This window comes from Glycine max, chromosome 10 (genome assembly GCF_000004515.6).
Source record: "Glycine max cultivar Williams 82 chromosome 10, Glycine_max_v4.0, whole genome shotgun sequence".
Lineage (NCBI taxonomy): Eukaryota > Viridiplantae > Streptophyta > Magnoliopsida > Fabales > Fabaceae > Glycine > Glycine max.
The window spans coordinates 4106265-4132814 of record NC_038246.2 but is presented as its reverse complement, the minus strand read 5'-3'; the positions used below and the strand labels follow the sequence as shown (position 1 = coordinate 4132814).

The following is a 26550-nucleotide window of genomic DNA, read 5'->3' as shown; positions in this document are numbered from 1 at the left end:
AATATATATATATATAGACTCAACTAGCCTAAACATATTCCATATATTTAAGAAGCTAAGACTTTAGTTAATTTGAGATTGATATCATCAAAATTTTGAGTAGAATAAAAGTTAGGATAAATTTGTCAAAGTTAGACATCTAATTACTCCTAAAATGAATAAAGAATAGGTGAGTGTAGGTCGAAAAATTTAAGATTATTCTTGTATTTTTTTTCTTTTATTATGTTAATATTTATTAATTTTATTAATAATTAATTTTTAGCAAAAGAACCTAATTGACCAATTTTATTAAAGTTTTTCATAATCATATTTTTATTATTCACAATTTGAATTTAATATCTTATTTTTTGGATTTAAAATTAGTTTCACTTGAATCAATAATATATGTTGGTAGATCCTTCTTGTTTTTTTTTTAATATATCTAAATTTAAAATGAATTTTAATAAGTTTAAATCTAAACATAAAGATAGAGTTTAACATTACAAACTCGTAGTCGACTTATAGAAGTGAAGAAGGAAGGATCAAGGCAACCTCATGTAATATTAGAAAGACAATCCTAGGTTGGGTCATTCTCAATCACCTTAAAAACACCTAAGATTCTCTATTATTCTCAATCAACTATTGACAATATATCTATAGCAAAGATCATAACCTCTCACCCTCAATATTCCAAGACATTGTAGAGATTTCTGAAATGTAAAACAGTGTAGCTGGGTTAGAGTTGCTTGGAAGACTGGTAAGAACACTTATATGCATATATATTTTTAAAAATTATATTTTTAATAATCTTATATTAATAATAACACTTCCTAATTTAATTAACAACATTTTATATAACATGAAAACATTTTTACATTAATATTATTATTTTAAAATGTACATTTTAAAATAAATCTTAATTCTAATTTTACATTTCTTCAATTTATAATTTAGTTGTATAGTAAAAAAATATTAAAGTATTCTTAAATTTTAATTAATGGAATTATATTCAAGTTTAAATAATCAGATTTTTTTAATGTTAACTAGTCACAAACAAGACCACTGGGTGGTCGGTGTTGTGGTTCGTCCATGCTGAAGCACGAAAACCAACGAAAATGACCAAAAAGCCCCGAGCACGATTCGTTATTTATACATTATCCGCCAAAGCAATTCCCGTATTATGGCTGCGAAAATGGAGTAATTGAGGATTACCGTCGTCGTGGGAAGTAACTATTTAATGCGTGGAGCGAAAAAGGTTTGGTTCTGAAACCGGGATTTTTCTGGTATCCAAATCCTTCAGAACTTCAAACTTCGAAGCCTCCACGAAAAAAAAAGTTGATAACGACCCTGGAGAAGGAGGTGGAGGGTTCAGAACATCAAAGGGTTAAAGCAACAATTTTTAAGAACAACATTACATAAAAGAAAGAGAAGAAAAACCAGAATCGCCATCAGTTTTTTGAGTCTCCAGGTTGTTTTTTTTAATGAATCTGTAAGTACCCTCTTTCTATATTGATTTTTCTGTTTTCAGCTTTGGATTTTCAGTCCTACCCTTTCATTTTTCTCTATATGGGTGGGAAAAGTCATTTTTTTGTTTTTGTTTTTTGTACATTAAATTGGTCATCATGTATTCATGTTTTTGTTAAATTTGTTGTTGTTGTTGTTGTTGTTTATAAATAAGTTATATTTGTGTTTGTCATACAGTGGTGTTGTTGATCAGGAACCGTAATCAGTGGAAACAGAAAAAAAGTTGTAGGAATAATTTATGTATGCCGTTGGGGTTGGTTATGTTTGGAAGCAAGTTTAAATTTTGAGGTCTGTTTTGTTTTTTGGTCTCTCTCTGGAAAAGAAAAAAAATGAATGTGGTAGGCAAAGTTGGAAGCTTGATAACTCAAGGTGTCTACTCAGTTGCTACACCTTTTCACCCCTTTGGTGGGGCTGTTGATGTGATTGTTGTTCAGCAACAAGATGGGACATTTCGAAGCACGCCTTGGTATGTTCGGTTTGGTAAATTTCAGGGTGTACTCAAAGGTGCCGAGAAGTTTGTTAGGATAAATGTTAATGGTGTTGAGGCCAATTTTCACATGTATCTTGACAATTCGGGGGAGGCTTATTTTTTGAAGGAGGTGGATGATGATAAAGTAGTTGATTCAATTGAGGCTGTTCAAGATTCTATTGACAAAAAGAATGGCTATTTGAGTAATGTTCATAGACTTGATCATAGCATCTCGGATTCTGGGGTGCTTCAGTTGAAAGATGAGAGTGATTCCTTGGTTTTGCCTCAACTTCAAAGGGCAGAATCTGATGTTGATAGGAGGTTTTATGAATTCCCGGATGATCGATCTTCTTTAGAAGATTCAGTTGAGTTGTCGGAATATGAGTCTAATTCGTATGAGAGCCTAGAGGGAGACAATTTTGGGGAGTCACAGGGTTCACATCCAGAGATGGTCTTGGTGAGTGTTGATGGTCATATATTGACTGCCCCTATCTCAGAATCAGAGCAGACTGAGGAGAATGTGCAGTTAAAAACTCCTCAATTTCATCTGGGACCAGGTGAAGAGACTGACTTATGTGAAGGCAACGGAGAGTTTAGTACTGGTGAAAGTGCTTGGGCTGCTGATTATATTAATCAGTTGGGTGCTCAAACAACTAATGTCCAATCTAGACGTTGTGACACTAACGGTGATGATAATACTTCTAAGCTTTTGCTTGAAGTTTGTCAAGGAGAGGAGGCACATATTTGTCTAGCACAGGATACCGTGGAGATTAAAAATCAAGAAGATCATATGAAAACTGATTCAGAAGAGGCTGCATCAGGTATCAAGAGGGAGAATGTTTTCAAAAGTTGTTTGGAGCTACAAGATTTTGGTCAGCAGGCTGGAAATGCTGATTTACAAAATATAGGTTCTTCATTGAAGATTCAAAATTCAGTAGAGGAATCTAATGCAAGTCATCCTGCAGTTGATGAAAATGAACAGGAGAGCATTGCAATATCTAAAAACGGTGATGAGTTATCACCTCCTAGTGGTTCTGCTTCTTCTAATGGCCATAGATCACCAAAATCAGAGTTGGAAACTCAAGAGGTTGAGAAAAATGCATCAGGAGAAGTTGAAACTGCTTCTGGCTCTCATTCTGTCACTACTTATAGTGAACAGAATGATGAACACGTTGACAAGACAGTAACAAATGATGAGTTAGATGATAATCAACAAACCCCTGCACTCAAAGATGTTAGGGCTACAAGTGAGGTGGTGGAGCCTCAAACAGAAACTTCCAATAAAGGGGATCAAAGCCATTTGGGTTTGGGTAAGACCAGTGCTGCAAATGAGTTGCTCTTGGATTCTGCAATTATTTATTTTATATTAATGGACTGTTTATTTACTTTCATTCATATTGTAATATGCAGGATTTGAGATCTCCCTTTGTGGTCATGAACTTAAGGTGGGCATGGGTTCAGTAGCTGCTGCTGAAGCGTTTGAAGCACATCGCATATCCGTAGTTGACTTCACAAGTTCTGCTCCATCAATAATTAAAAATCAAAATCTTGTTATCAAGTTTAAAGAGAGGTACATGACGTGGGAAAAGGCTGCTCCTCTTGTTCTTGGAATGGCTGTTTATAGTTTAGATTTACCTGTTGAGTCCAAAGATACAATTCCTGTGGAACAGGATCATGCATTGAAGTCCAGGGATGATGATCTGGGATCATCTTCGTCTGGACGCAGATGGAGACTTTGGCCTATTCCTTTTCGAAAGGTCAAAACATTTGAGCATACTAATAGCAACTCATCAAATGAGGAGGTATTTCTAGATTCTGAGTCTGGATCTCTGATAGAACCAACTCCAGCATCCAGTACCCAGGGATCTCCTCATAAGCAATTTCTAAGAACAAATGTTCCCACTACCAAGCAGATAGCATCCTTAAATCTCAAAGAGGGTCAAAATTTGGTAACCTTCAGTTTCTCTACAAGGGTTCTCGGAACACAACAGGTTTTTGACATTTATTGATGTTCTAAGTTCCTGTATTAAGTTTACCAGTGGTTGGATTTTGTTTAAGAGATAAATTTTAATTACATAACAGGTTGATGCTCATATTTATTTATGGAAGTGGAATGCAAGAATTGTAATTTCAGACGTTGATGGAACTATTACAAAGTAAGGCTATTTGACCATTGCTATTTTTCTTTACAATTCTGTTCTCCATTTAAGTGGATGTATATTTTAGATGAAATCCCTGTATGTGTCCATATTGCAAATTTTAGTAATCGTTGATGCTATTGAGACTGTTACAAAGTGCAAGACAATATAGAAGAGGTTCAGGATCTGCTTTGAATGTATGAAGTTTCATATTTCTAGTTGTTCGTTGTCATAGAGTCAGGCTTTGTATAAGCTTATGGTGCAGTAAATGACTTTTAGTCTGAGTAGATGAACCAAAGCTTCTGTCATTAGCCTGCTCACATCCTCTTAAAACTCTGTTGCTGATCCTTTGACTAAATATTGTGCAAAATTGTCGTTTTTATTTTTTTACATTGTCTAGCCATGATGGTTGTGTTAGGGACTGCATCAGATAGGAAAAGGTAGATAGAGAAAGAATGAAACTATCTTTATTGATGACTCCTTTTTGGAACAATGACTTCAAACAGTAGATAAAATATGAATGGGTAGTTAGTTAGTTAGTTATAGATATCTGGGACTTTGAGATCCCGGTCACTCCTCTAACTTCTTACAACTTCCTCCAAAAGTGACTCCTTCCCCTACCTTCATTCTATTTATATCAGCATAGCTGCCTAACTAATTCTTAACTAACTCTCCTTTTTACAAAGCCTCATCAACAGAGGCGGCTGCACAATAATTAGGCCTAACTCTAATTCTCCTATGGTATAGCTTCTTAATGGGAGGTCTTACAGATTGCACAAGGATGTTTTCTTGTAGAAACTTTTTCCCATACCAAATTTGTCTGTTATTTATATAGATTAGGGCTGTGAAAAATAAAGTTAATTTAAACCAAACACATTTAAAATTAAAAATAATGTAAACAGTTTTTAAGCCAAACTGGTTTAATTCTTAACAAATGCTTTGGTTATCTATTTTTTAAAAACTGGTTTTGGTTTAATGCAATTAGTAATTTTAACTAAAACCGGTTATACCCATTTTTGTTATAAGAATTCATTTTTAAAAATATTTTTAAATCAGTTTCGGACCATTTTTAAAATAAGTTTTGGTTTTAAAACTAGTTTTCAAAGTCTGTTTTGAATTAAAAATCGGTTTTGAACCAAACCCAGTTTTGTTCATAAATCGCTTTAATTTCTGGTTTGGTAAAAAACCAAACTAGTTTTGAAAAAAATAAAGTAGTTTGGATTCAGAATCGAATCTGCATATTTGGTTTTAAATTAAATTTGTTTTGTACTAAACCAAACCATGCACACCCCTATAGTGTAGACGCATGATAAATAGTTGTTAAGCATGATTGCATTTGCTATTATGATTAGACAAACATGTCTGAATGGAAGTTGTGTAAAATAATCTATGGAGGGAGTAAAAGGCCGAGTTGCATTATGGTTTGAGAACCATGATAAAAACTGTTTTTTCTTTCCTTTTAGGTCTGATGTTTTGGGGCAGTTCATGCCTTTAGTTGGCAAAGATTGGACACAATCTGGAGTGGCAAGGCTTTTCTGTGCTATTAAGGTATGCATATTTTTTATTTTTACAGATCTAATAACATATGTTCATTTCAATTGGAATGGGATTGTGATGGCAAAAATTTAGTGAGGTTTGTTTTATAGATCTTATGTAAATATATATGCACCCATAAATTTAAATGGGTTTAGAAGGAACTAAACCCTGCTCCTTTGAGCTTGTACTTGGGATTACTCTGCAAATGAACCTGGAGTCTGGTCAAGTCATTTTTGCTCAATCAACAAGCATAGTAGATAGGAAGGCTAATGACTAATGAGACTTGGCTCTTTTGCAGCCATTTAATTGAGATGGTACAATGTCCATAGTCTGCTTTCATTACCATACAATACAACATTTACCACTTTCTTTTACTTTTATTATTTTTCCTGTTTCACTTTGCATTTCATCAATATTATTATTAAGAATTTAAGATTACATACCTATGAATGTTTAGTTTATGTACATGATTCAATTAATTTTGGTATCAACAGCCTTTAATATATTATCGCATGATTCAAAGATTAGATTTCTTAATTTTGTTTTCTATGAAAAATTATTAAATGGATTAAGTGTCCAAGACTTACTCTAGGAGTAACCCTTATCTTAATTATTATTATTAGTTGAGGACTAGGATCCAGTACATTGTAGGAGAAAGAAATAAGAAGATAAATTGAATAAAACTTTATAAGTTAAAATCAACTTGTCTACCTAAAATTTTGAGATTCTGTTTCATCTACTCTAAAAGTAGAGGTGCATATGAGAAAAAGGGTTATACAATGACAGTGTAAAATTTTTTACACAGTTATCCAATCACAACCCATCATTTATGGTAAGTTTGTTGACTTTTAAAATAATTATCTTAAAGTAATTCAAACGGTGATTTTTTATTGGATGACCGTGTAAAACAATTTTACATTGTTAGTGTATAGTTAATTTTAGCTTATGTGAAAAGTTTGATTCATTTTACCTTTGTATTTCTTTCTCCTATAAGTGACTTTTGATATGTTTATACAAATTGGCCCCAGATTTCTGCTTATATTTCTTTCCATTAGAATGAAAATGCAAATAAATTTATTGGTTAATTTGTTATCGGCAGAACTTTCCTATCTATCTAATGTAAAATGCAGTCGCGCATGATGTTATGGTGAAGCCTATTGTTCCATTGATTTATATCTCAAGAAGATTAATGTCTAAATACTAGATCTGGATTTTATGTCAGGAAAATGGATACCAACTACTTTTTCTGAGTGCCCGTGCAATTGTCCAGGCATATCTAACCAGAAACTTCTTGCTTAACCTGAAACAGGTATTTAAACAACCAGGTTTTCTGTGATCAATGGCAATTTATTTCCAACATTAAAATTATTCTGTGATTTTGAAGTATTTGTATCAAGGAATCAACGTATGAGCTTTTTTTCTTTTCTTTTCAATGTTATGGTTGTGTGGCATCAACTGCCTTACTAGTCTTGTGGAGGAGTATCAATCTTGATTTAATATCCATAAGACATTACTTTTTTTAACTGCATATTTGGCTGCTTGATTAAGATATCATTTCATGGTAGCCACAGGCAAAGATGACATTAAGGTACCATGGGGTTTAAAAACCTTGAAACTGTAGTTGCTAAAAATTGCATGTTTGAAGGAAGAAGACATTAGCATTAGAAAAAGAAGAAAGCAGTAAAATATTTGCCCATTTTACATTAATTTTCTATGTAGGTTAAGTTAATCATGGAAAAGTAACATTCATATTCAAATAAACAGTAAAATCCTTTTAGTGATAAAGCAGGATCATAGATGGCTAGCTGTTTTTACACTTATCAGAATTTTAAATTGATTACCATGAAAATTTCATCAAAGCACTAAAGGCAAAGCTCCTGATCTGAGCAAGAAGGGTGTAATTCTGACCTTGCCTCAGTATTAGTGTCCATTTCTGTGTGTTAGGGAGAGGAAAGAGGCAGTAAAAATTTTTGTATTATGTTTTCTTTTTATTGTCCTGAAATATAATTGCATCATTGTTGACAATGAAGGGATCATGTAATAATACTTTAAACATTGCGTGCTTGCAGGATGGAAAAACCTTACCAAATGGACCTGTTGTTATATCACCTGATGGATTATTTCCCTCGCTTTACCGAGAAGGTGGGGCACCTCTAACCTGAGATTAGTTGTGATGGATACTGCAATATGTTGTTCATGTAGCCAGTTATTGATGTTATAATAAAGATTTCACTTTTTGCTTATGTGCCTGTGCTTTTTGTTTGATGATTCTGTCTTTCCAAAGTCACGCATACTGCTGCGAATATCATGTAATTTGTAGTGTTTGTTTGGGAAACACCGAAAATTAACTATTCCCACCATGACACACGTTTTAATGTAAAATCTATGACTGATTAATCACACATTTCAATATATCCAACAGTTCAGAATCAATTATATCAAATAAAGTCTACCCAACTTTAAAACAGACAGGCTCGAAGTTCTTTCCTCACCCAAAAATGTAACAATATTTTATTCATTTTGTTATTAATTACTTGAGGGCGAGCCCTGGTGCAGCGGTAAAGTTGTGCCTTGGTGACTTGTTGGTCATGGGTTCGAATCCGGAAACAGCCTCTTTGCATATGCAAGGGTAAGGCTGCGTACAACATCCCTCCCCCATACCTTCGCATAGCGAAGAGCCTCTGGGCAATGGGGTACGAAAAAGAGGGCGAGCCCTGGTGCAGCGGTAAAGTTGTGCCTTGGTGACTTGTTGGTCATGGGTTCGAATCCGGAAACAGCCTCTTTGCATATGCAAGGGTAAGGCTGCGTACAACATCCCTCCCCCATACCTTCGCATAGCGAAGAGCCTCTGGGCAATGAGGTACGAAGTTTGTTATTAATTACTTGGATAGACTGAAGTGACTGCTTATATCTTGAGCTCGTTCTTATCTATTTATTCATAATCTTACCCAAATTCCTTTGCTTTATCATTTGTGAGAACTATAGACAGCCGGCTATTCATTTTTGTTAATTCATGAAGTTTAACTATTTATGTAAGTGATCTGTACTTGAATCCATTGTCTCTGACTTGTTATTTTGTGTGTTTGGCCCCATTACTGATGGAAGTGATAAGAAGAGCACCTCACGAGTTCAAGATTGCTTGTTTAGAGGTAACTGCCAGAACACAAAACCATGCCACTGTGATGTATAACAGGGAATGTTATTGGAAGGCATCTTCTTATCGACATTATAATACATATGGCCTAAAATTATTGTTATGCAGGATATCAAAAGACTTTTCCCATCTGACTATAATCCATTCTATGCTGGATTTGGCAATAGAGATACAGATGAACTTAGTTACAGAAAGATTGGAATCCCGAAGGGCAAAATATTTATTATCAACCCTAAGGTTTGCATCCTGGACTCATATTTCTGACGATTAGTATATTTTATTTATTTATTTCTTCTTTGTGACCAACTAAATGCCTATGCAAACTAACAGGGTGAGGTAGCTATTAGTCAGCGTATCGGCGCAAAGTCGTATACATCATTACATACCCTCGTCAATGACATGTTTCCACCAACTTCTTTGGTCGAGCAGGTGACATATCATCTCCTAGCACCAGTTAGTACAATGGAATATGGACTTCACAACCAACAAAATTGACTTCTAATTTCTGAAATATTGCAGGAGGACTACAACTCATGGAATTATTGGAAAACGCCATTGCCAGATATTGATTAGTTTCATTGCTTAAGATACTTAGTTCCTTTTTGACAAGGATCCGTTGGTATGGAAGATGAAACCATCGATGATGTTAACCGAAAAACCAGAAATTCCTCCTATGTGACCCATTCATGACCATAATTGATTGGAGGGTATCCTTCTATACAGGTTTCCTTGATGGGGATGACCGTACCCTTGCTTTCCTTCTTTTTGATCTGGCATTAAATCCTGATTTCATTATAATCCTCCTATCAACAGAATTGTATAACATTTAGCTTACTTGTTATATTGTACTACACCTTGTATATTTTTCAATTTTGATTGGGGGTGATAAGGGAATAATGACATAGGCAACTTCATCTCTAGCTCAAATTTTGGGTTGGGTGGATACAGTGCATAAGTACTAAGATTGTATTTCATGCCATGATATGCAACTCTTAAGTCTTAAACCTGGTATTGATATTTATCTTTAGTTTGTCCATCATGCTTAAAAACATTAGGAAACCAATTACACCCTATTGGAGTGAGGAGCTTGAACAGGCATGCAACATGAAAGCCAAGGTAGTAAACTCTCTTGTTTGACATTTTATACATTGGCTTGAATTGTAGATTGTGAAAAACTTATTTGTTGCCCTCAATATTGTAATATCAAAATGGATTACTCAATTGGCTTAATGATTTGTTTGGCTTCAATTTTGTATTTTCACTTGACTCTTCTGCCCCTTTTTTCTTTTCTTTCTTAAATTGGGTTCTCCTCTCAATCTTTTGTTTTTCTGGATTTATAGGAAGTTTATGACAAAGATTTACTCTTATTTTGAAAATATATTTTTTATTGAGAGTTTGCTTCAAAACTAAACCTTTGATCCAACTTTTTTTTTATTTATGGACTTAAAAGCTACTGTAAAACTTAAAATAAACTAGGATTTTTTTTATATAGTTTTAGCTAAAATTATCCTTTTAAACTAAGTTTTAGTTTACGTCATGCAGTTCAAGATGAGAGAAAGAGGGAGATTAGAGAGTATGTAACTTTTTTTAAAAGCTATTTTTTTCTTATAAAAATTAAGTTTCTTAATTCTTTAAGAATTTTTCTCTAAATGTGTTTAGTTCAATTTCTCTTTGTAAGAAAACAAACTAAAAAAAGATGTTTCGAAACTATGCTACTTGTGTTTTCGAAATGTATTTTTTAAATGCTTATATGCCACAAAAATTGAATTATGGAATAATTGAATTCTAAATTTTAATTTCTGAAACATATAACATTTAAAAAATGCATTTCGAAATTTAGTTTTGAAGTAATTTTACTTTTGTTGTATCAATTTTCGAAATTTTCTTGTATTCGAACCTTAGTTCCTCCCAAAAGTGGCCATGCAAATGATACTATTGCATGGAAAAGGTACAACTTATGGTATGATCACTATGAAATCAGCTTATAGTCAAGTCATTGATGAGGGTGACCTGTATTTCAAGCGCATTTGGGATTGGAAGGGTCCTAAAAGAATTCGAATTTATTATGGAAGGTAGCAAAAAATGGGTTACTTACAAATTGTAACAGATATGAACAAAGTTTGTTGTAAATTTTTTGTATAGCATTTAATTCTTATGAATTAAAAAAATACTTTTATGTAGTATTTCTATTTCAATAAGAAAATAATTATTTTCATTACCGAAATTGCTATTGACACTATTAGTCATAATAATTTGATCATTCTATCCTTTTTTTCTTTTTTCTACACCCCAATCCTCTTTCACTTTTCTCTTCCTCTTTCATAACACACCCAATCCTTCTTTTTTCTCTCTTGTTTCTCCATTGCTTTTCTTCTTCTCCCGTCTCCCTCGGATCATCTAATGTGATAATATTTTTTACATAATAGAATCATGTTTCTACTGAGTTAAAAATATTGTTTCATTATTTTTTTTTGCAAAATAATTTATAAAATAAAAATATGTTTTCATTATGCAAGTATATAATGAAAATATGTTTTCACTGAAAAAAAAATGGAAATGACAAAAAAAATACAACAAAAACATACTTTCACTATATAATAGGGGTGAAAAAAATAAAAAATAAAATTTTCATTATACAAGTATACAATAGAAAAACTTACTTTTGTTTTGTATTTTTTTTCTACCCCCAAATTTTTATTGTACAATAAATTAGGGGGCAGTTTTGAAATATGGGTAAAGCTCTCACGTTGGTAGTGCCGTTATATAGCAATCCCCAATTATAATGATACTGTTGAAAGAATAATACTTAAAAATAAGTCAATAAATTTACGAGAAATCCTATTGCCGCGGAAGTTCAAAATTTGAACGTTGGAGTAGGTGAGGAAGGACACGTGCCAGGTGATTTGAAGGGTGTTGGGACTGCAAAAGATATTAATAAAATAAGACTTCTATTTTTAGGACTTTGTTATTAATTGATGTAAAAATTGGTGGTGATTCATGTATGCATGAAGGGTTTGTCCCATGTAACTCCTGTTTTGCTATTTGTACACTTCTTGTGTTAAAATTAGCTTTTTATCAATAAAATTTATTTTGCCTATAAAAAAAATAATAGCTCAATAAATTCCCCGAGATGAAATAGTTCAATAGTGAAAAAAACCAATATGATTCAATACTGAAAAAGAGTCAATACAAATATCGAATCCTCCTTTTGGACATAATATCGAGTCCTCCTAAAACACATTAATACCAATAAGAATATATGCTAAGTTATTAAATTTATTTTAAGTCAAATAATACACAAAAAAATAATACAAAACAATAATCATAAAAATAAAATACTTATACGTAGAGAGAACCTTTTTGCTCTTATAATAGTTCTACCTGTTCGAGTAAAATTGTTTCTCAAAAAAAAAAAAAATTATGATCTTCAAATTTTTTACTACTTTTAATTTTGTTATATTTCCATTTGTGACTCAGCTGTGAATTACATTACTCAAAGAAAGAAAGAAAGAAAATACACACACATAAAAAAAATACTCAAAGAACATTAATGTCAATGAAACAAGAATCTTTATCATGCATTTAGGAGAATGGGTTATAAAACTAAAAAAGAATTATAATAAATGATGATTTCAGTTAGCCTTTTTTTTTTTACAAAAAAAAAGTCCTAACAAAGACATGAAATGCAATGGCAATATACAACAATTAAGAATAATTACTAAACTATGTGGTGTTATGGTTGCCAGAAACATGTATATTGTCATATTTGTATTGTGTAATGATATCTAAAATGATTGAGAACTTACTCTTGTTGAATAATATGTGATATATGATGAAAATTTATTAAAAATATTCTTTTTTTGAACTCAATTGTAAACAATTTTTTTACTTAAATATAAGTAAATTTTAATTACTTTTATTTTATTTGATGACATTATCCCAATAATACCCTTTAATTAATTGATATTCTATTTTCAATAAACTCTTTTTATTTTTTATATCAAATTTCAATTAAGAACATTTTAGGGAAAAAATATTTTAAAAATATAATTAGTAGAATTAAGTGATATTTTAACTTTCTTAATTAACACACAAGTTAATTAATTTTACTTATATTTGAATTCGGAGAAAGTAATTTATTATAAAGAAATGAGTTTAATTACTACACATTATGAGGGTAAATTTCTTACATCATCAACCATTCACTTCAAGGTATGTGTTATTTTTTTAGGTTAAATTATAATTTTGGTCCTCCTATAATTTTAAATCCGCAATTTTAATCTCTATTTTTTCTGAATAAGTAATCTTGATCCTTCAACTAGTTAATCATTAGTTGATAATCTAAAATTAAATGTTGATTTTGATGTGACATATTAGTGTTGATACGAAACTTATGTACGTTGTTAACATAATGCTTACGTAAGTAAAAAAAAATTAAATGAAGTGAAAAATATATTAAAATATTTATATATTAAATATTTTTAATTTATAAACTTTGATAATTTAAAAAAATTAATAGTTCTTAACTAATAATACATAAAAAGTAATGTTAACATAATTAACTGAATAAAATAAGTGTTTGATTGTCTTTGTTTATGAGATTATGTGTTCAATTCATATTAGGATATCTTTTATTTTTTACTTTATTTAATTTTTTTTCAATAAGTCAATCGTTTACATAAATTCTACATCAGCATCAACGTGTTATATCAAAAGTCAACATTTATTAATATGGTACATCAAAGTTAATATTTGATTTTAGATGATCAATTGATGGAAGGATAAAAATTATTTATTTTAAAAAATAAGAATTAAATGTTTTAATTTAAAAATAAAGAGATTAAAATTATAAATATGAAATTATGAATTTTAGGTAGCTAGACTCGGGATTAGACTCAAACTTTTTAATTGTCGCCCATAACTTTGTTACAATACTCCAACCTGATTACCTTTCATGAGGAGTATATGTAATGTAGACAAAAAAAAAAAAAAAGAAACCAAAAAAATATAAATGAAAGGCAGAGCAAGAAGAAGGAGCAACAATAATGGATTTAGAGAAAACACTAAAGCGAAACTGAAGGCAGAGTAATCGAACTTGATGCCACCAAAAGCAATGAACGTTGAGCTGACTTCTTCTCCCTCTCGCCATTGCATTACTTCTCACACGTGCCACCAAAAAACCATCCCATTCTTTTCATTTTGTTTGTCACCGAAAAAATAAACAGAGACACACAGATACACTTTCTTTTCCCATTTTTCATCTATACACCATTACAAAGATAAAACAGAGCAAGAGAATTTATATATTTACTATTAAGCAACAAAAAAATAAGTTGGCGAAGAGCGAAGAAGAATGTCATGGGTAAGATCAGCGGTGAACAAAGCGGTGGAAGGTGGCCAGAGAAATATCGGACGTGCCGTTCGCACCTACGCCGACTCCGTCATGGTCCATGCAAGCAACGCCGTCGCTGGCGGTGCCAGAATCATCCAGGATCGCATTGTAACAACGATCAACCTTACCCCCCCCCCCCCCCCCCCCCTTTTTTTTTTATAAAAACTTACGTTTTCCCTTTACCCTTTTCGTTTTTGATTCTGGGTTTAGGATAAAATTTTCACCTTGGCTATGTTACCTTGCGTTGCAAGAAATCTCTAGATTGGGCCTTAAAGGGTCATGCTTTGGAGTTTGCATTTAATTTTTTTCTTGGGAGGGTATTTCTTTGATAAATAATGCATGTATTGTCATCTAATTATAAATCGGCCACATATAAGAAAAATTTATTGATTTTTATAATAACTATTTTGTTATATATAAATATGCACTAGACTCAAACTAAGTCCCTTATGACAATTGTCACAGGACAATTGCCATAGGAACCAAGGACCCCAGTTTTATAATAACTATCATCATAACTATCTTAAAAAGTTAAAGTACTAATGATTTCTGATTGGTTGACAATGTACTACAAACTTTTACAGGGAAAGTGCAAGTCTATTATACTCTTTCTTTCTTAAATGTGGTTTCTGAAATATGAATGGTTTTATTGAGCAGGTGGCTCGGAATATGCAAAATTTTAAGCACACTGTAAAACGGTTAGAAGAGGTTTCTGTTTCGTGTAGAGGGATAGAGAGAGTACAGTTGCTAAGAAGGTGGTTGGTTGCGCTTAGAGAAGTTGAGAGACTTACTCTTACCCGCACTGACTCCAATGCTAAAGATCAAGACAACGAATTTCTTAATGATGAATCCAAGGATTTACCTACACAACAACCCACTTTGGTTTGTGAAACCTTTGCTGTTTTCATTATTTCTGTCTAATAATTGTTTTATTTTTGCCTTTCCATTTTGGCCTCAATGTGTTAAGCTAGCTCACTTCTTGGCATTCACCTCCCCTTTCAACAAATACAATGCTTTTGTAACTTTTTTTATGTATCTATTATTTACTTTTTAGTAATTCATGCTCATAGTATATAACTATGGACAGATTTACTATGTAGACCCTGCTGCTCCGGGTGAACTGAAAAATTTTGGCGATGTCTTTCTTTCCAGTCAAGCTCTTGAGGGCATATCATTGTCAATGGTAAGTTGGAGCAATGCAATCTATAACTGTCACAGTGCCAATTTTCTCTAGAGGTTTTCCATGTTCCAATAGGTTAGGTTTGACAGTGTATGCTTGTATGAATTCACAATCAAATTAAGAGTGTGCTTGTATTTCCCAAATGAAAATGAAAATGAAAATGTATATTACTTCAAAGGAAAAATTCTGGATATATTTTAATGTTTAAACTACTAGCTTTTTATTGCAGAAAAAAAAGTATTGGGTTAAGACTTTTGATACAATTCTTTACAAATTAGTCTATTTTCAATGATATTTTATATACAGAGGTTGAGCTTTATATTTGCTGATTTATGGAACTTAACCGCAGGTTACCTCTTTTGTGTGACTCAGATTCTTGATGCACCAAATGAGGAAGAAGTTTCACTACTTTCAGAGATATATGGGTAATTTTGTCTTGCTGTCCTTAAATTTTCTTTTCTTAAACTGATATATATCTGCAGACAAAGATTGGTCGAAAATAGTTACTGGTTAGCAGATTAGAATTGACCTGCTTAAAAACTGCTTTTGGTTTGGTATGGTTATATGCATGCAGGCTCTGTATTAAAGGAGGAAAGGAAGAACATACTGCCTTGTTATCCAGTGTACAGGAATTGGCAAAAGCATTTTCTGGATATGAAGATGAAGTGCTGGTAATGATGTTAGTATAATGGTATTAATGGATGTATTACTATGTATTGATGTGTTTGTAAAACCTAGAGTGCTAACACTTATCTATACTAATCATAAAGCTAGGATTAACACCAATTGACACTAAGTGAAGTTATTAAACAAATATATAAGCTGGCACCCCGAGAATTGAGGTAGGCGATGTGAGACTTCCTAACAAACTTTTCTCAGACACCAAACTTTATTTGCTAATGGGGCCTAATGGCATCTCTACCTCATTTAGGAATAAAGGCAGATGGCTTATACAGCTCTAAATCAACGTCAGTTGTCAGCTGTGTATATAAATTATACACCTTACCTTGTGGCGGAATGTGTCAGGGGCCAAGAGGAGAGGTTCCTGGTCCCCCCAGAGATTTATTTTCCCACCCACACAATTTTTTTTGCCTTGGTATTCTTAGATATATGTTAAGATAAGGCTTCCTGCTATTTGTTTTAACAGTATTTAGGCTTCAAAGTCTCACTATTTTCCTTAATCTGGACTCTATCAATGTATATAGTCATACTTTTGTACTACAGGGGTAATAAAGAACCTAAATGATAGAGCTTGAAGGCCACACGCTCAACCAGTTAATCATATATACAGCTTTGGGGAACATTTCTTCAGCTTTTGACAAGCAAATACACTCTTTTAAGATCTTGTTTATGTACATGTTTCAGCTTTCGTTGTCCCAATCATCCACATCTGAAGGATTTCTTTTAATTAGTAAATCAGATTTGAAGAGTTTAGTAAAAACTTTGACCCTTTTTGGTAAGCCCAAAAAAAACATTAGTAACTTAATTGCCCCTGATTGTTTTTGGTCAAGTTCTGCTCTGACCTTAATCTCTTCATAACATACAAAAGGATTGCTGATTTTTCTGTTTCAATTTGAGGAGGTTACTAGTGTGATTTTATAGCAGGTTACTTTAAATATAGTATTCCTATCTGCCTTTTCAATCTAACCTCTAGTCAATTTTGTTGCCTGAAGTTTCTTCCACTTTATCTTGATTTATTGTTTGTAATTTGTGCTCTAGCCACAATATCTGATTTTGTAAAAGTATTGAGGTTTTACACATTTTAGAAGAATGCTACTGGAGCTATATGACTTATTTGGTACCTGCATATCTTTCCAATTCTACATTTTTTTAACAGGCAAAGCGAGAAGAGTTACTTCAATATGTCCAATGTGCAATTTCAGGGCTGAAAGTAAATGCTGATCTTATGAGGTTGTTGCAAAACATGTCGTTATTGATGTTTGTTTTGTTTGGTTGTTTTTTTGTTTTTTTAGCAGATATCTTATTTGAACCTGGCTAATGTATGTTTGGGTTATAGCATACCAGTACTTACAACCATTGTTCACCTTTGCATGCAGGGTTATGGAATGTGTTTCTTTATAATTGCTTGTTCTGTTCATGTTTGATCAATTGGAGCATCACTTATTATTTATAATACACTAATAATAGAGTTTACTGTGATATACTGTATTTGGTTTCAATTGGTCAGAGATACACTGGTTACTTAGTGGTAAATATCATATTAAGGCTCCTCATTCTTTTATTTACTTAATTAGTACTTCTTTGCCTTTATGTGCTTACTGAGCCATAAACAAGTGCTCCCTGAATATATTTTGGCATTTAATGTTTAATTAAGCATGTACAGAAGTCTAAATTCTGGAATAAATTATTGGATTCTGAAACTTTCAACCAATGCTGTGTATGTTAAAAGATTTTCCCCACTTCCATTGACATTGCATAATCTTCTTGATCTCTAATGCTTCACACCATTGTTAACACTTGAGTATTATTATTCTTTTCTCCTATGTGATACATTCTCCTCTCTCAGCATAGAAGTTGAAGCATGCAAGCTGAAGGAAAAAATTGAGAATATGAAGGCAGTCAACGAAGATGGAAATTTTGTAAATTCACCTAAATCAACTGTAGCAATAGAGGTCAGCTTGCATTTTCTTTTCCTGCAGTACAATGGCGCAACTGCATGCCCATCCACTTGCACATGGAAACTCATATTGTTGCCATGTATATGGTGTAATATTGTATTGGTGGAACATGAGGATATTTTATACTATTGTGTTTCTATGTTGATCCGTCATAAGCTTTAAAGCTCAATTTCCTGGTAATATTTGGGTTTCACCAGACATAACTTTGCATCTTGAATTCTTTTGAACAAAGTCTTCTTGTCATGTGCTATATCTTATGCTTTTGGTCCTTAATAACTTGGATAAAAGTTTCAGTTTCTGTATGTGTGGTTTATATAAATGTGAATTTAGTTTTCCACCTTAACTTTTTCACTGTCTCATTAGCATATTAACTTCTGTTCTTGTTCTCTTGTTACTGTTGTTATTCCTTCACTATGCAAGGAAATTTAGTGAAACATGTGCATTCAAGCTTGTTCTAGATTCTGTCTAGAGAGGCAGTGGTTCTATGTCTGTTGAACCTTCAAATCAAACAAGTATGAGTCTATGGGTGTGCGGATGCATGTCTAACAGAATGCTCTATTCCTACTTTAATTTTAGTTTACACATGCTGTTTACTTTTTCTTCAAGTTGTTTCCATGCAGTCCTTTGTTAACTGAAAAATATCTTGTTATAATAAGAATTCAAATATAATAGAGGTTTTATCACATGTAAGGGCACAAAAATGATTGTTAGAATATCACTTAATCCCTAACCAATTTCTCATGGGCTTTATTTTCTTTGAAAAGAAAATTATAAGGTGCTATTTTATGGAATAAAATCAAAGTGTTTAAGGTAATAATGATGTCAATAGTGATGGTTTTTACAAGCTTATTTTTCATGTTTGCTAATGTTTTTTGGCTTATGTTATGGGGAAGTTAAGGCATAAACAGTTATATTAAAAATATTAGTTTCATAGGTTCTAGTGATTTGGAATTTCTGTTTGTTAAAATGGATACAAGATTACTGTTTCTTTCTAGTGATGACATAATTATTAAACCTTTAATACTTATTTATCTACCTAAAAGCTTGTGTTTTTCAGATTAACGCCTTAGATTTTAAAACTATACATGAGTTTCATATATGGCTAATGAGGATATTTTAGGCACCATTTATTAGATTCAAGATTGTATATTTTTATGTAAATTTATTTGTTAGTGGCAATTGAGAATTTTGGTTTAATTTCAGGCTCTTGATGAAGCTATGGAAAAAATTCAAATGTGTTCTACGTTGGAGGAACTCTTGCTGAAAAAGAAATACTTTAGCTATGGTGATTCTCCACAACTTCATGCTGAAAAGGTCTTGCACAGTGATTTTCTATAGTTTTAATTTAATACATCTATTTTACTCCCGAAGCATCATATTTCTGCATGTTATTGTTTCTCCAAGCTTCATTCAAAAGAATGTATGTAACATTCAAAATTGATATTGCATTATGTGAAATTGTTCATTCTATTCATTAAATAAGGGGCTTTGAAATCCAATAGTGTGGTTGGTTTCAATAGTTATGAGCTTTGACCCTAGGCAAACTTCAGCTACAATGTTAGGGGTCTGAATCTTGTAATCACCACGCTGAGAAGGGCTTTATCTAACCACTATCCTTGGGACAAGGGATTAATTTCACTCTTATGCCCGTGGAATACCTAGTCTAAGACTGAAAAAAGGGCCTACGGGAGCACATTGCATTGGTGCAGTGCTTTTCAATTCCCACATCTACGCCTATTTACTTGTTTGAGTTTATTTGTCAACATTTGTACGTTTGTGATATTTCTGTATCAGGCTTGTCTAAGATCTATTACTTTTCTGGAATTCCCATAATATGTAAATTTAACTTTTATCAGTTCTTTACTATAAGCTTTGAGAATTTTATAATCGGAATACAATATCGTTTTCTGCAGTATGTAGTGTATTGTTCATTATTAATACCCAACAGCTTCTGCAAGTAAGCATAATTTTTTTATTCCTAGTACAGAGATGCTTAGGTTCCTGCACTTGGTGTTACACTTTTTTGTGGTTGATGTATGATTGAATCACTTGCAGGTTGACAAATTGAAACTTTTGTCAGAGTCTCTTGTAAATTCTACCACAAAAGCTGAGACTCACATTTCAGAAAACAGGTGCCAGAAACAGTTATTATGAGTATAAATAAATAAATAGGAAAAAAAAAAGCTTCTTTCTTGTATGTGTTGTGCTTGTGCATACACTTGCACCTTTGTTCAGTATCATGCAAAGGTATTGAACATACTTTCAGCTCTTTTTGATGCATATGGCTTTTGTAGTTGTGTAACATGTTGATGCGTGATGCATGTAATTGCTGTTTGGCTAGTTGAAAGTTAATACCAAACAGATGAAAAATGTTGACCTCGACTGATTTTTTAAGAATTTTTCTCCTAATTTCTGTTGCACATTTTGTTCTCAACTAGATCTCAAAAAGAAGAAGCACTTCATTTTCGGGTAACTAAATCCAACGAGGTTAGCCAAGTTGAAAAGGTACATTCTCCTCAAAAGCAGCCAATAGTTTTATCTTATTGTAGATATAATTAAGACCATATGAAAACTCTCACTAAAGGAATTGCTCAACCTAAATAGTATTGAGTCCTATAAATAGATTCTCCTTTTGGCAATAATGGTTGTCTTAACTGTTAATATTGAACAGCACTGCCAAAAAAATCTTGAATTCAATCTTAATATTGAACAATGCTGACTAAAAAATCTTGAATTCAATCTTAATATTGAACAATGCTGCAAAAAAATCTTGAATTCAATTCCTGTTGGTCATCATTCATTGGTAGGTATATATGTAAATGCTCCAGAGACTTGTGGCATGCCACTTGCCCTTATATTGGAAAAGGACAACTTCTTCCCTTACGGTTTTATCAACATAAAAAAAGGATATATTTTTTTGAGGGAGGAAAGGAAAAGGTGGGGTGTTGAGTTCTCACATCTTTGGTTTCTTCTCTATGTATCTGATCTTGCAAATAACCAATGCCTTAGTTTTAAAGGTGAAAGGAAGATTAAGAATTTGTGTTACTAACCGTGGAGTATGAGCTTGAATATGATGATGTCTCCAAAGAAATAAATAGTTTATTTTGTAGGAATCAATTTACTTCTGAATCATACTTATTTTTGAAATAGATATACAATGGCTTGAGTGCATTTTGCAGGAATTAGCTGTGGAGATCGGAGAACTTGAGAAGCAGAAAGATGAGCTTGAAGACAGACTGAAAAAGGTCTTTTTTGTTTTCAAACTCCTCTTGAATACTTGAACTATGGTGCTAAAAAACATTTAATTGAACTCAGGAATTACATCTTTTTATTTTGTTGCATCCACTTGATAACCGTATACTCCCTCGGGTCTCAAATATAAGAAAGAAAAGCACTCTTTTCTTGGTCTCAAATGTAAGAAATTTTTAACTAACTTTACCTTATTTAAAGTTATTATCTCTAAAGTACTTTTCATTTAATTGAGGTGTTAGTTTCAATGACTCTTTTTTATTCCTGATAACAAGTTCCAATGAATAGTAAGTTGAGAAAAAAAAATATTTTTTAATTAAAATTAATGCAATTTAATGTGGTTAACTAATTTTCTTAGTTAGCATGAACCCATTTTTTTTTGTTATATTTGAGACAGGAGGGATTAAAGTTTACTGTGTATATGTATACATGATTGTATCAATTAGCAGTCAGTGCCCTCCTATCCTCAGTCTTTAGTATGATCTTCATGGATCTGTTTCTGTTATCCTTTGCTGGCATTACATTTACATAAGCCTGAAATATTGTTGCAGGTCAACAGCTTGTTGACATCTGCACGGATGCGCCTCCACAATGCAAAAGAAGAAAGAGAGCAGTTTGATGAAGCAAGCAAAGAAATTATTGCACTTTTAAAAACAAAGGTACAAAAGTTTATTTCATGCCTTAGGGTCATGTCTTCATGAAAAGAAGAAAAAAAATTGTTTAGAGGGCTATATTAGAATTAATAATATGATGTAAACCATTTTATTATTTGTCATATTCTGTTATGAAGTTTTCTGATATTAGGAAGATGAGATGGTGCGGGCCATTACTTCTTATACGGTGGAAGCCAGTGTTGTTGATGCATGGATCAAATTTCTGGAGAGCACATGGGATTTTCAAGCTTCACATACAAAGAGAAAGGAGGAGCAGGTCAAGTATGTCCTGTAGTTTAATACCAATGGGCAAACAAATATGATCAAATAAATCTCAAATATTACAATCTTCAAAGTTGTTGTGCGAACCAATTTGTGGCATGGTAGTTCCTCTTATGTTCCTTAAAGTGCATGTTTTCATACATTAATATTCATATTTTCTATTTTTTTATTACACATAAAAGAACTGAACTGGAGAGACATGGTGATCATTTTGTGAATTTGGTGGTTCATCTTCTGTATTCTTACAAGGTAACATATCATTCTAGATTGATCATTATCTTTATTATAGTGGATTTGCCTTATTTTCTCATGTCCGGCTTGCTTATATGATAGGAAAAATTGGGTTTATCTGTTACTCAAATAAGAATACTTGTGGAGAATTTAAGATCCAGTCAAGGGTATGGTGTCCTGCCTCTAAATTGTCTATTGTGTAAAATACCATGACTCCAACTGTTGATTTATATCAGGTTAGCAATATCAACAGCAGCAGACAATGAAGGTTTGAAATTAGTGAGTCCAAGAAAGAAACTTGAAGAAGAATACTTGGATATCGAATCCAAGGTATTTTTCTTTTCAATGTTTAATTTATATCATTATGTATAGTGAAAATCTAGCATAACTCTCATAGAAGTAAGATAGATTTATTTGTGAGATGACATAATAGGGTGAAATTCAGTAACACTGTAGTGCTAGATTTGGTGGTCTTGAACAAATGCTTACTTCTTATTCTACTTGTTAGTTTTTAGCCACTCTGAATATAGTGGACACCATGAAGAAGCAGTTTCACATTCAAAAGGAAGGCATTTTCAGGTATGTTGTTTGTGTTCTCTTTGTTTCTTCCCTGGTCATTATGATTGTTTGTTTTTCTCATGTTAACATACATGCAAGTGATGCTTCCCTATACATTTACAATTTTGATACAGAAAAGACATTGACAAGGTTGCAGAACTGTTTGATGCCATTGAGAAAATAAAAGGCGAATTTGAGTCTATTGAAAGGCCAAAACTGGAACTTGAGAGTACAACTGCAAGGTCTGAAACACCATCAAGTCAAGTAACCTCCATAACTCCTTCACCTCCCTCCATGGCTAATAAACACAAGCAAGATGGACTGATCAACTCTCCCTCAATCACTGGAAGATCACAAATAGGAATAGAACTTGATAAATTAAGCGAAGATGACTCGGAAGAAGAGATATGTGAGTGGGAGTTTGATGCTCTTGACAAAGATCGTCACTCCAGGAGTTGAATAACCAAGAATATAGATCAAAACCACTGATGTGTTGTAAAAAGAATGAAACTAAAAGGCATCACTGTGCAGTGTCTTTGGAAGGCTGTGATTTTGGCTTACTCCATTACTCAGATAATTAAGTTGTTCAATCAACATATGTACATGAAATGAAAAAGCTTTGGTCCACTGATAATTGTATTTGTACCATATTCATCATTGATGAAATGTAGATAGATATATTCAACCATGTAACTTTCCTGGATAAGCCTTGTTTGTATAACATTTTTGTCCTTGACAAAATTCATGTTTATGGCATAATTGGCTTGAGTGACAGGCTGTTTTGTACGTAGCCCTGCATGATTTTGAGGATTTGGGGTCATGTACAATACAATATACGGCTCCAATTACCTGCATTTACTCAGTCCACTGGTCCATTCAAGTGAAATTTCTAATTGTAATAAAACCAGTGATAATAAAATTTAGGTTTTAGTTTAATTTACTCATTTAGTCCTATATCTACACAATCTTTATGTTTTAGTCTCTGTACTTAAAAACTACACATTCTAATTACTACACATACTTTTTAATTTGTTTTAGTCTCTACAATTTTGGATGTCAAGGATTAGAATGTATTAAAAAGTGTATGTGTAGGGACTAAAACAAGTCATTTCTAGGTGTAGAGATTAAAATGTAGTGTAAGTATAAAAATGAATAATTAAATCTTAAATACATATTCAGTTATGTAATTTACCAGTACTAAATATTAAACTAATATACTCATGAAGTAATATGCATTCATAATTAGATAATTCAACCACATATTTAAGTTCAACGGTAGACATAATTTTCTCTATTGGTTTTCATGGAGTTTAAATTGTTTTGACTGGTTTCAATTACTTTTTTTTTCTTTTTTACTGATATGATTTGGTTTTCACTTAAATGATTGTTGATTTAAAGTGTAGGGGGACATTTTTGTAGTAGAATGGTACTAGAATTTCTTTCCCTTTTTTCCCTCCTTGCAGCGAACATCAGTGGCAGTAGTAGTACTATTGTTTACTTACCCTCAAACGAATAACTTCCATGCATTTCTGGTCATCATGAAAGCCAATTATGAAAAGTAAAATAGCCTTTTGAAGAAAAAAGGTAAAAGGAAAAAGGATAAGGTTGACACCATTTGGGCTCACTTAGAAGGGTGTAAGATAGGAAGAAGGAGAGCCTTTATCTCTGCAATGACACTCTCCACTCAATCCGGTTACTGCCATTCTCTATCTCTTGCAATGTGGCCCATTAATTTCTCTCACAATTAGCCAATGAGCTTTTAAATAAAAGGGCCTGTTCTTGAAAAAGTGATCATGTGAACGTAGTTTGATGAGAAGCACGTGATGTGGCACTGACATTTTTCTAGTCCTTTAGTGATGACCAAAGAAAAGTCTCTGAAACCAAGCAGGCTTTTTTCCCCCTTCCCTCAAATTTGCTATAAATTGCACTTGGTATTTTACCTTCATGTTATGATATGTGCATTTTGCTTTTGTATAATGCTTGAACTCTCATTTTTAATTGAAATTTTTTTGCATCACCACATCAGTAACAAACTAACAATCATATGATGTCATGAGTTTTCAACTTTTTTTATTTATGTTTGGTTTGTAATTAAAAATGTTACAGAACACCTTCCAATGCAAAAGCAAGAATCTTGATTTGTTGGTAAAATTCCTGTTGCCAATGAGCTCTTTATTGTTTTTGTGGGCCTTCTTTTTAGAATCCATCATATGATTCATACCAGATGAGTGTGACAGAGTGTCCCAGCATTGGGAAAAAAATACTATTAAAACAGAATAGAAGCAACAATCTTTCTTTATGAGAGTTTTACTTAAACTCAACTTGGGTTGGGGAATCAGCTTGAGATAGGGAACTAGACAAAGGGAGGCAAAAACAACTGCCCTCGAGCATTGCTAGTGACTTTTTTTACCTCTTAATCTCGTAACCAACGCTAGCTAGCCCTTTAGGCTTTGGAGGGGGTTATGATTGTGAACTTATAGTTATTCACCATTTCGTTAGTCCTATGGTATAGGCTATAGGATCCTATTTGTCACTTACCAATTCATTTTTGTATTTGTTTATAGATCAAGCCTCAAAGTTTGAACCCCCTAATCAGTAATATAACAACAAGCAAAGAGCCAAAGATGAAAGATTAAAAATAGCTTACTTGCATTACATTTTGACCTGGTCAAATGAGCACATCACTTACCACAACCGTGAATTATTGCCCATGAGCCAATTGAGAATGAGAGATGGATGGGGCCTTCCAAAAGGATGAATAATGTAGAATTGGTCAGTAATAGATGAGGCATAAAAGGTAAAGGAGAAAAACAAAATTCCCTTCACCAATTTCTTGCACCTTATCGAATGAGCAAATTGCAAAACACATGTCGTCTTCATAGAAAATAAACATGCCTAAAGGTGTCTTTGGGTAAATGAAGAAAAAAATTGAGAAGAGTTTAACTTTTATGCATAGTTAATATAAAAAAAATTTACAATATGAATTAATAAAAAATTATGATAAATATAACTTTTAAAATAATTATTATAAAAATCAATAAATTTATTATATATGACACTTTATAATTAAACGACATTATAAAAAATTTTATACACTGGAGTTCATATATTTTATTCGATTGACAAACTATGTTTCATCTACCTTCAAGTCATTATTTAATTTAATCATTTCAAAGTTCAATCAATATTTAAGAGTAAAAACACTATAGTGTCCTACTTAACAAATGAGTTATACATTACAGCCTCTCATACCCGTATTTGCAGGCCAGTACCCTTAATCATGTATAAGTGGATAAGGATATATATGTAGACTAGACAGGGATGTAGATTCATTTCATTAGGACCTCCCTAGTACATGTATCATGTACCTGCTTCCTCACTAGCTTCAATCTAGTATGTAAATCATTCGATTCATACTTTTTTTGTCATGGAACGAATTGGAAGGTTTAGTGCGTTACATTGAAGCTCTCAATAAAAACAAGGGTCAGTGTCAACATCTTCCTTTGAGTTGCAGATTCTCGGCTTGTACTTTGACGTATCGAATTCAAATGGAACAGGACAATACA

The 26550-nt window shown here is 32.6% G+C and overlaps 2 protein-coding genes across 3 annotated transcripts; both read left to right on the top strand.

Moving 5' to 3' along the window:
- Positions 1–1052: 1052 nt before the first annotated feature.
- On the top strand, positions 1053–10021 carry LOC100798304 (phosphatidate phosphatase PAH1). 2 transcript variants are annotated; one of them, XM_014762971.2, is made up of 11 exons: positions 1053–1468; positions 1697–3282; positions 3383–3963; positions 4055–4128; positions 5574–5658; positions 6869–6955; positions 7716–7788; positions 8752–8795; positions 8909–9037; positions 9131–9229; positions 9320–10021. In XM_014762971.2, the coding sequence occupies exons 2-11, from the start codon at positions 1833–1835 to the stop codon at positions 9371–9373; spliced, it is 2676 nt and encodes an 891-aa protein (XP_014618457.1). In that variant the 5' UTR covers positions 1053–1468; positions 1697–1832; the 3' UTR covers positions 9374–10021. The 2 variants fall into 2 exon arrangements, with proteins under 2 accessions (XP_014618457.1, XP_003537221.1); XM_003537173.4 differs by having other exon boundaries at positions 1681–3282.
- A 3553-nt stretch (positions 10022–13574) lies between these two features.
- Positions 13575–23793, top strand: LOC100800057 (uncharacterized). The gene is made up of 19 exons (XM_041006097.1): positions 13575–14300; positions 14850–15074; positions 15280–15375; positions 15745–15797; positions 15947–16043; positions 17210–17366; positions 17561–17570; positions 17900–18005; positions 19215–19325; positions 20067–20143; positions 20450–20516; positions 21191–21256; positions 21812–21919; positions 22065–22195; positions 22378–22444; positions 22529–22593; positions 22663–22756; positions 22935–23005; positions 23119–23793. The coding sequence occupies exons 1-19, from the start codon at positions 14154–14156 to the stop codon at positions 23441–23443; spliced, it is 2073 nt and encodes a 690-aa protein (XP_040862031.1). The 5' UTR covers positions 13575–14153; the 3' UTR covers positions 23444–23793.
- Positions 23794–26550: the final 2757 nt, after the last annotated feature.

Coding starts and splice junctions, on each gene's coding strand:
- LOC100798304 (XM_014762971.2), top strand. CDS start 1,833: ATGAATGTGGTAGGCAAAGTTGGAAGCTTGATAACTCAAGGTGTCTAC. Junction 3,283..3,382: donor TCAAAGCCATTTGGGTTTGG/GTAAGACCAGTG, acceptor TGTAATATGCAG/GATTTGAGATCTCCCTTTGT. Junction 5,659..6,868: donor GGCTTTTCTGTGCTATTAAG/GTATGCATATTT, acceptor ATTTTATGTCAG/GAAAATGGATACCAACTACT.
- LOC100800057 (XM_041006097.1), top strand. CDS start 14,154: ATGTCATGGGTAAGATCAGCGGTGAACAAAGCGGTGGAAGGTGGCCAG. Junction 16,044..17,209: donor GATATGAAGATGAAGTGCTG/GTAATGATGTTA, acceptor TTTTTTTAACAG/GCAAAGCGAGAAGAGTTACT. Junction 23,006..23,118: donor CAAAAGGAAGGCATTTTCAG/GTATGTTGTTTG, acceptor ATTTTGATACAG/AAAAGACATTGACAAGGTTG.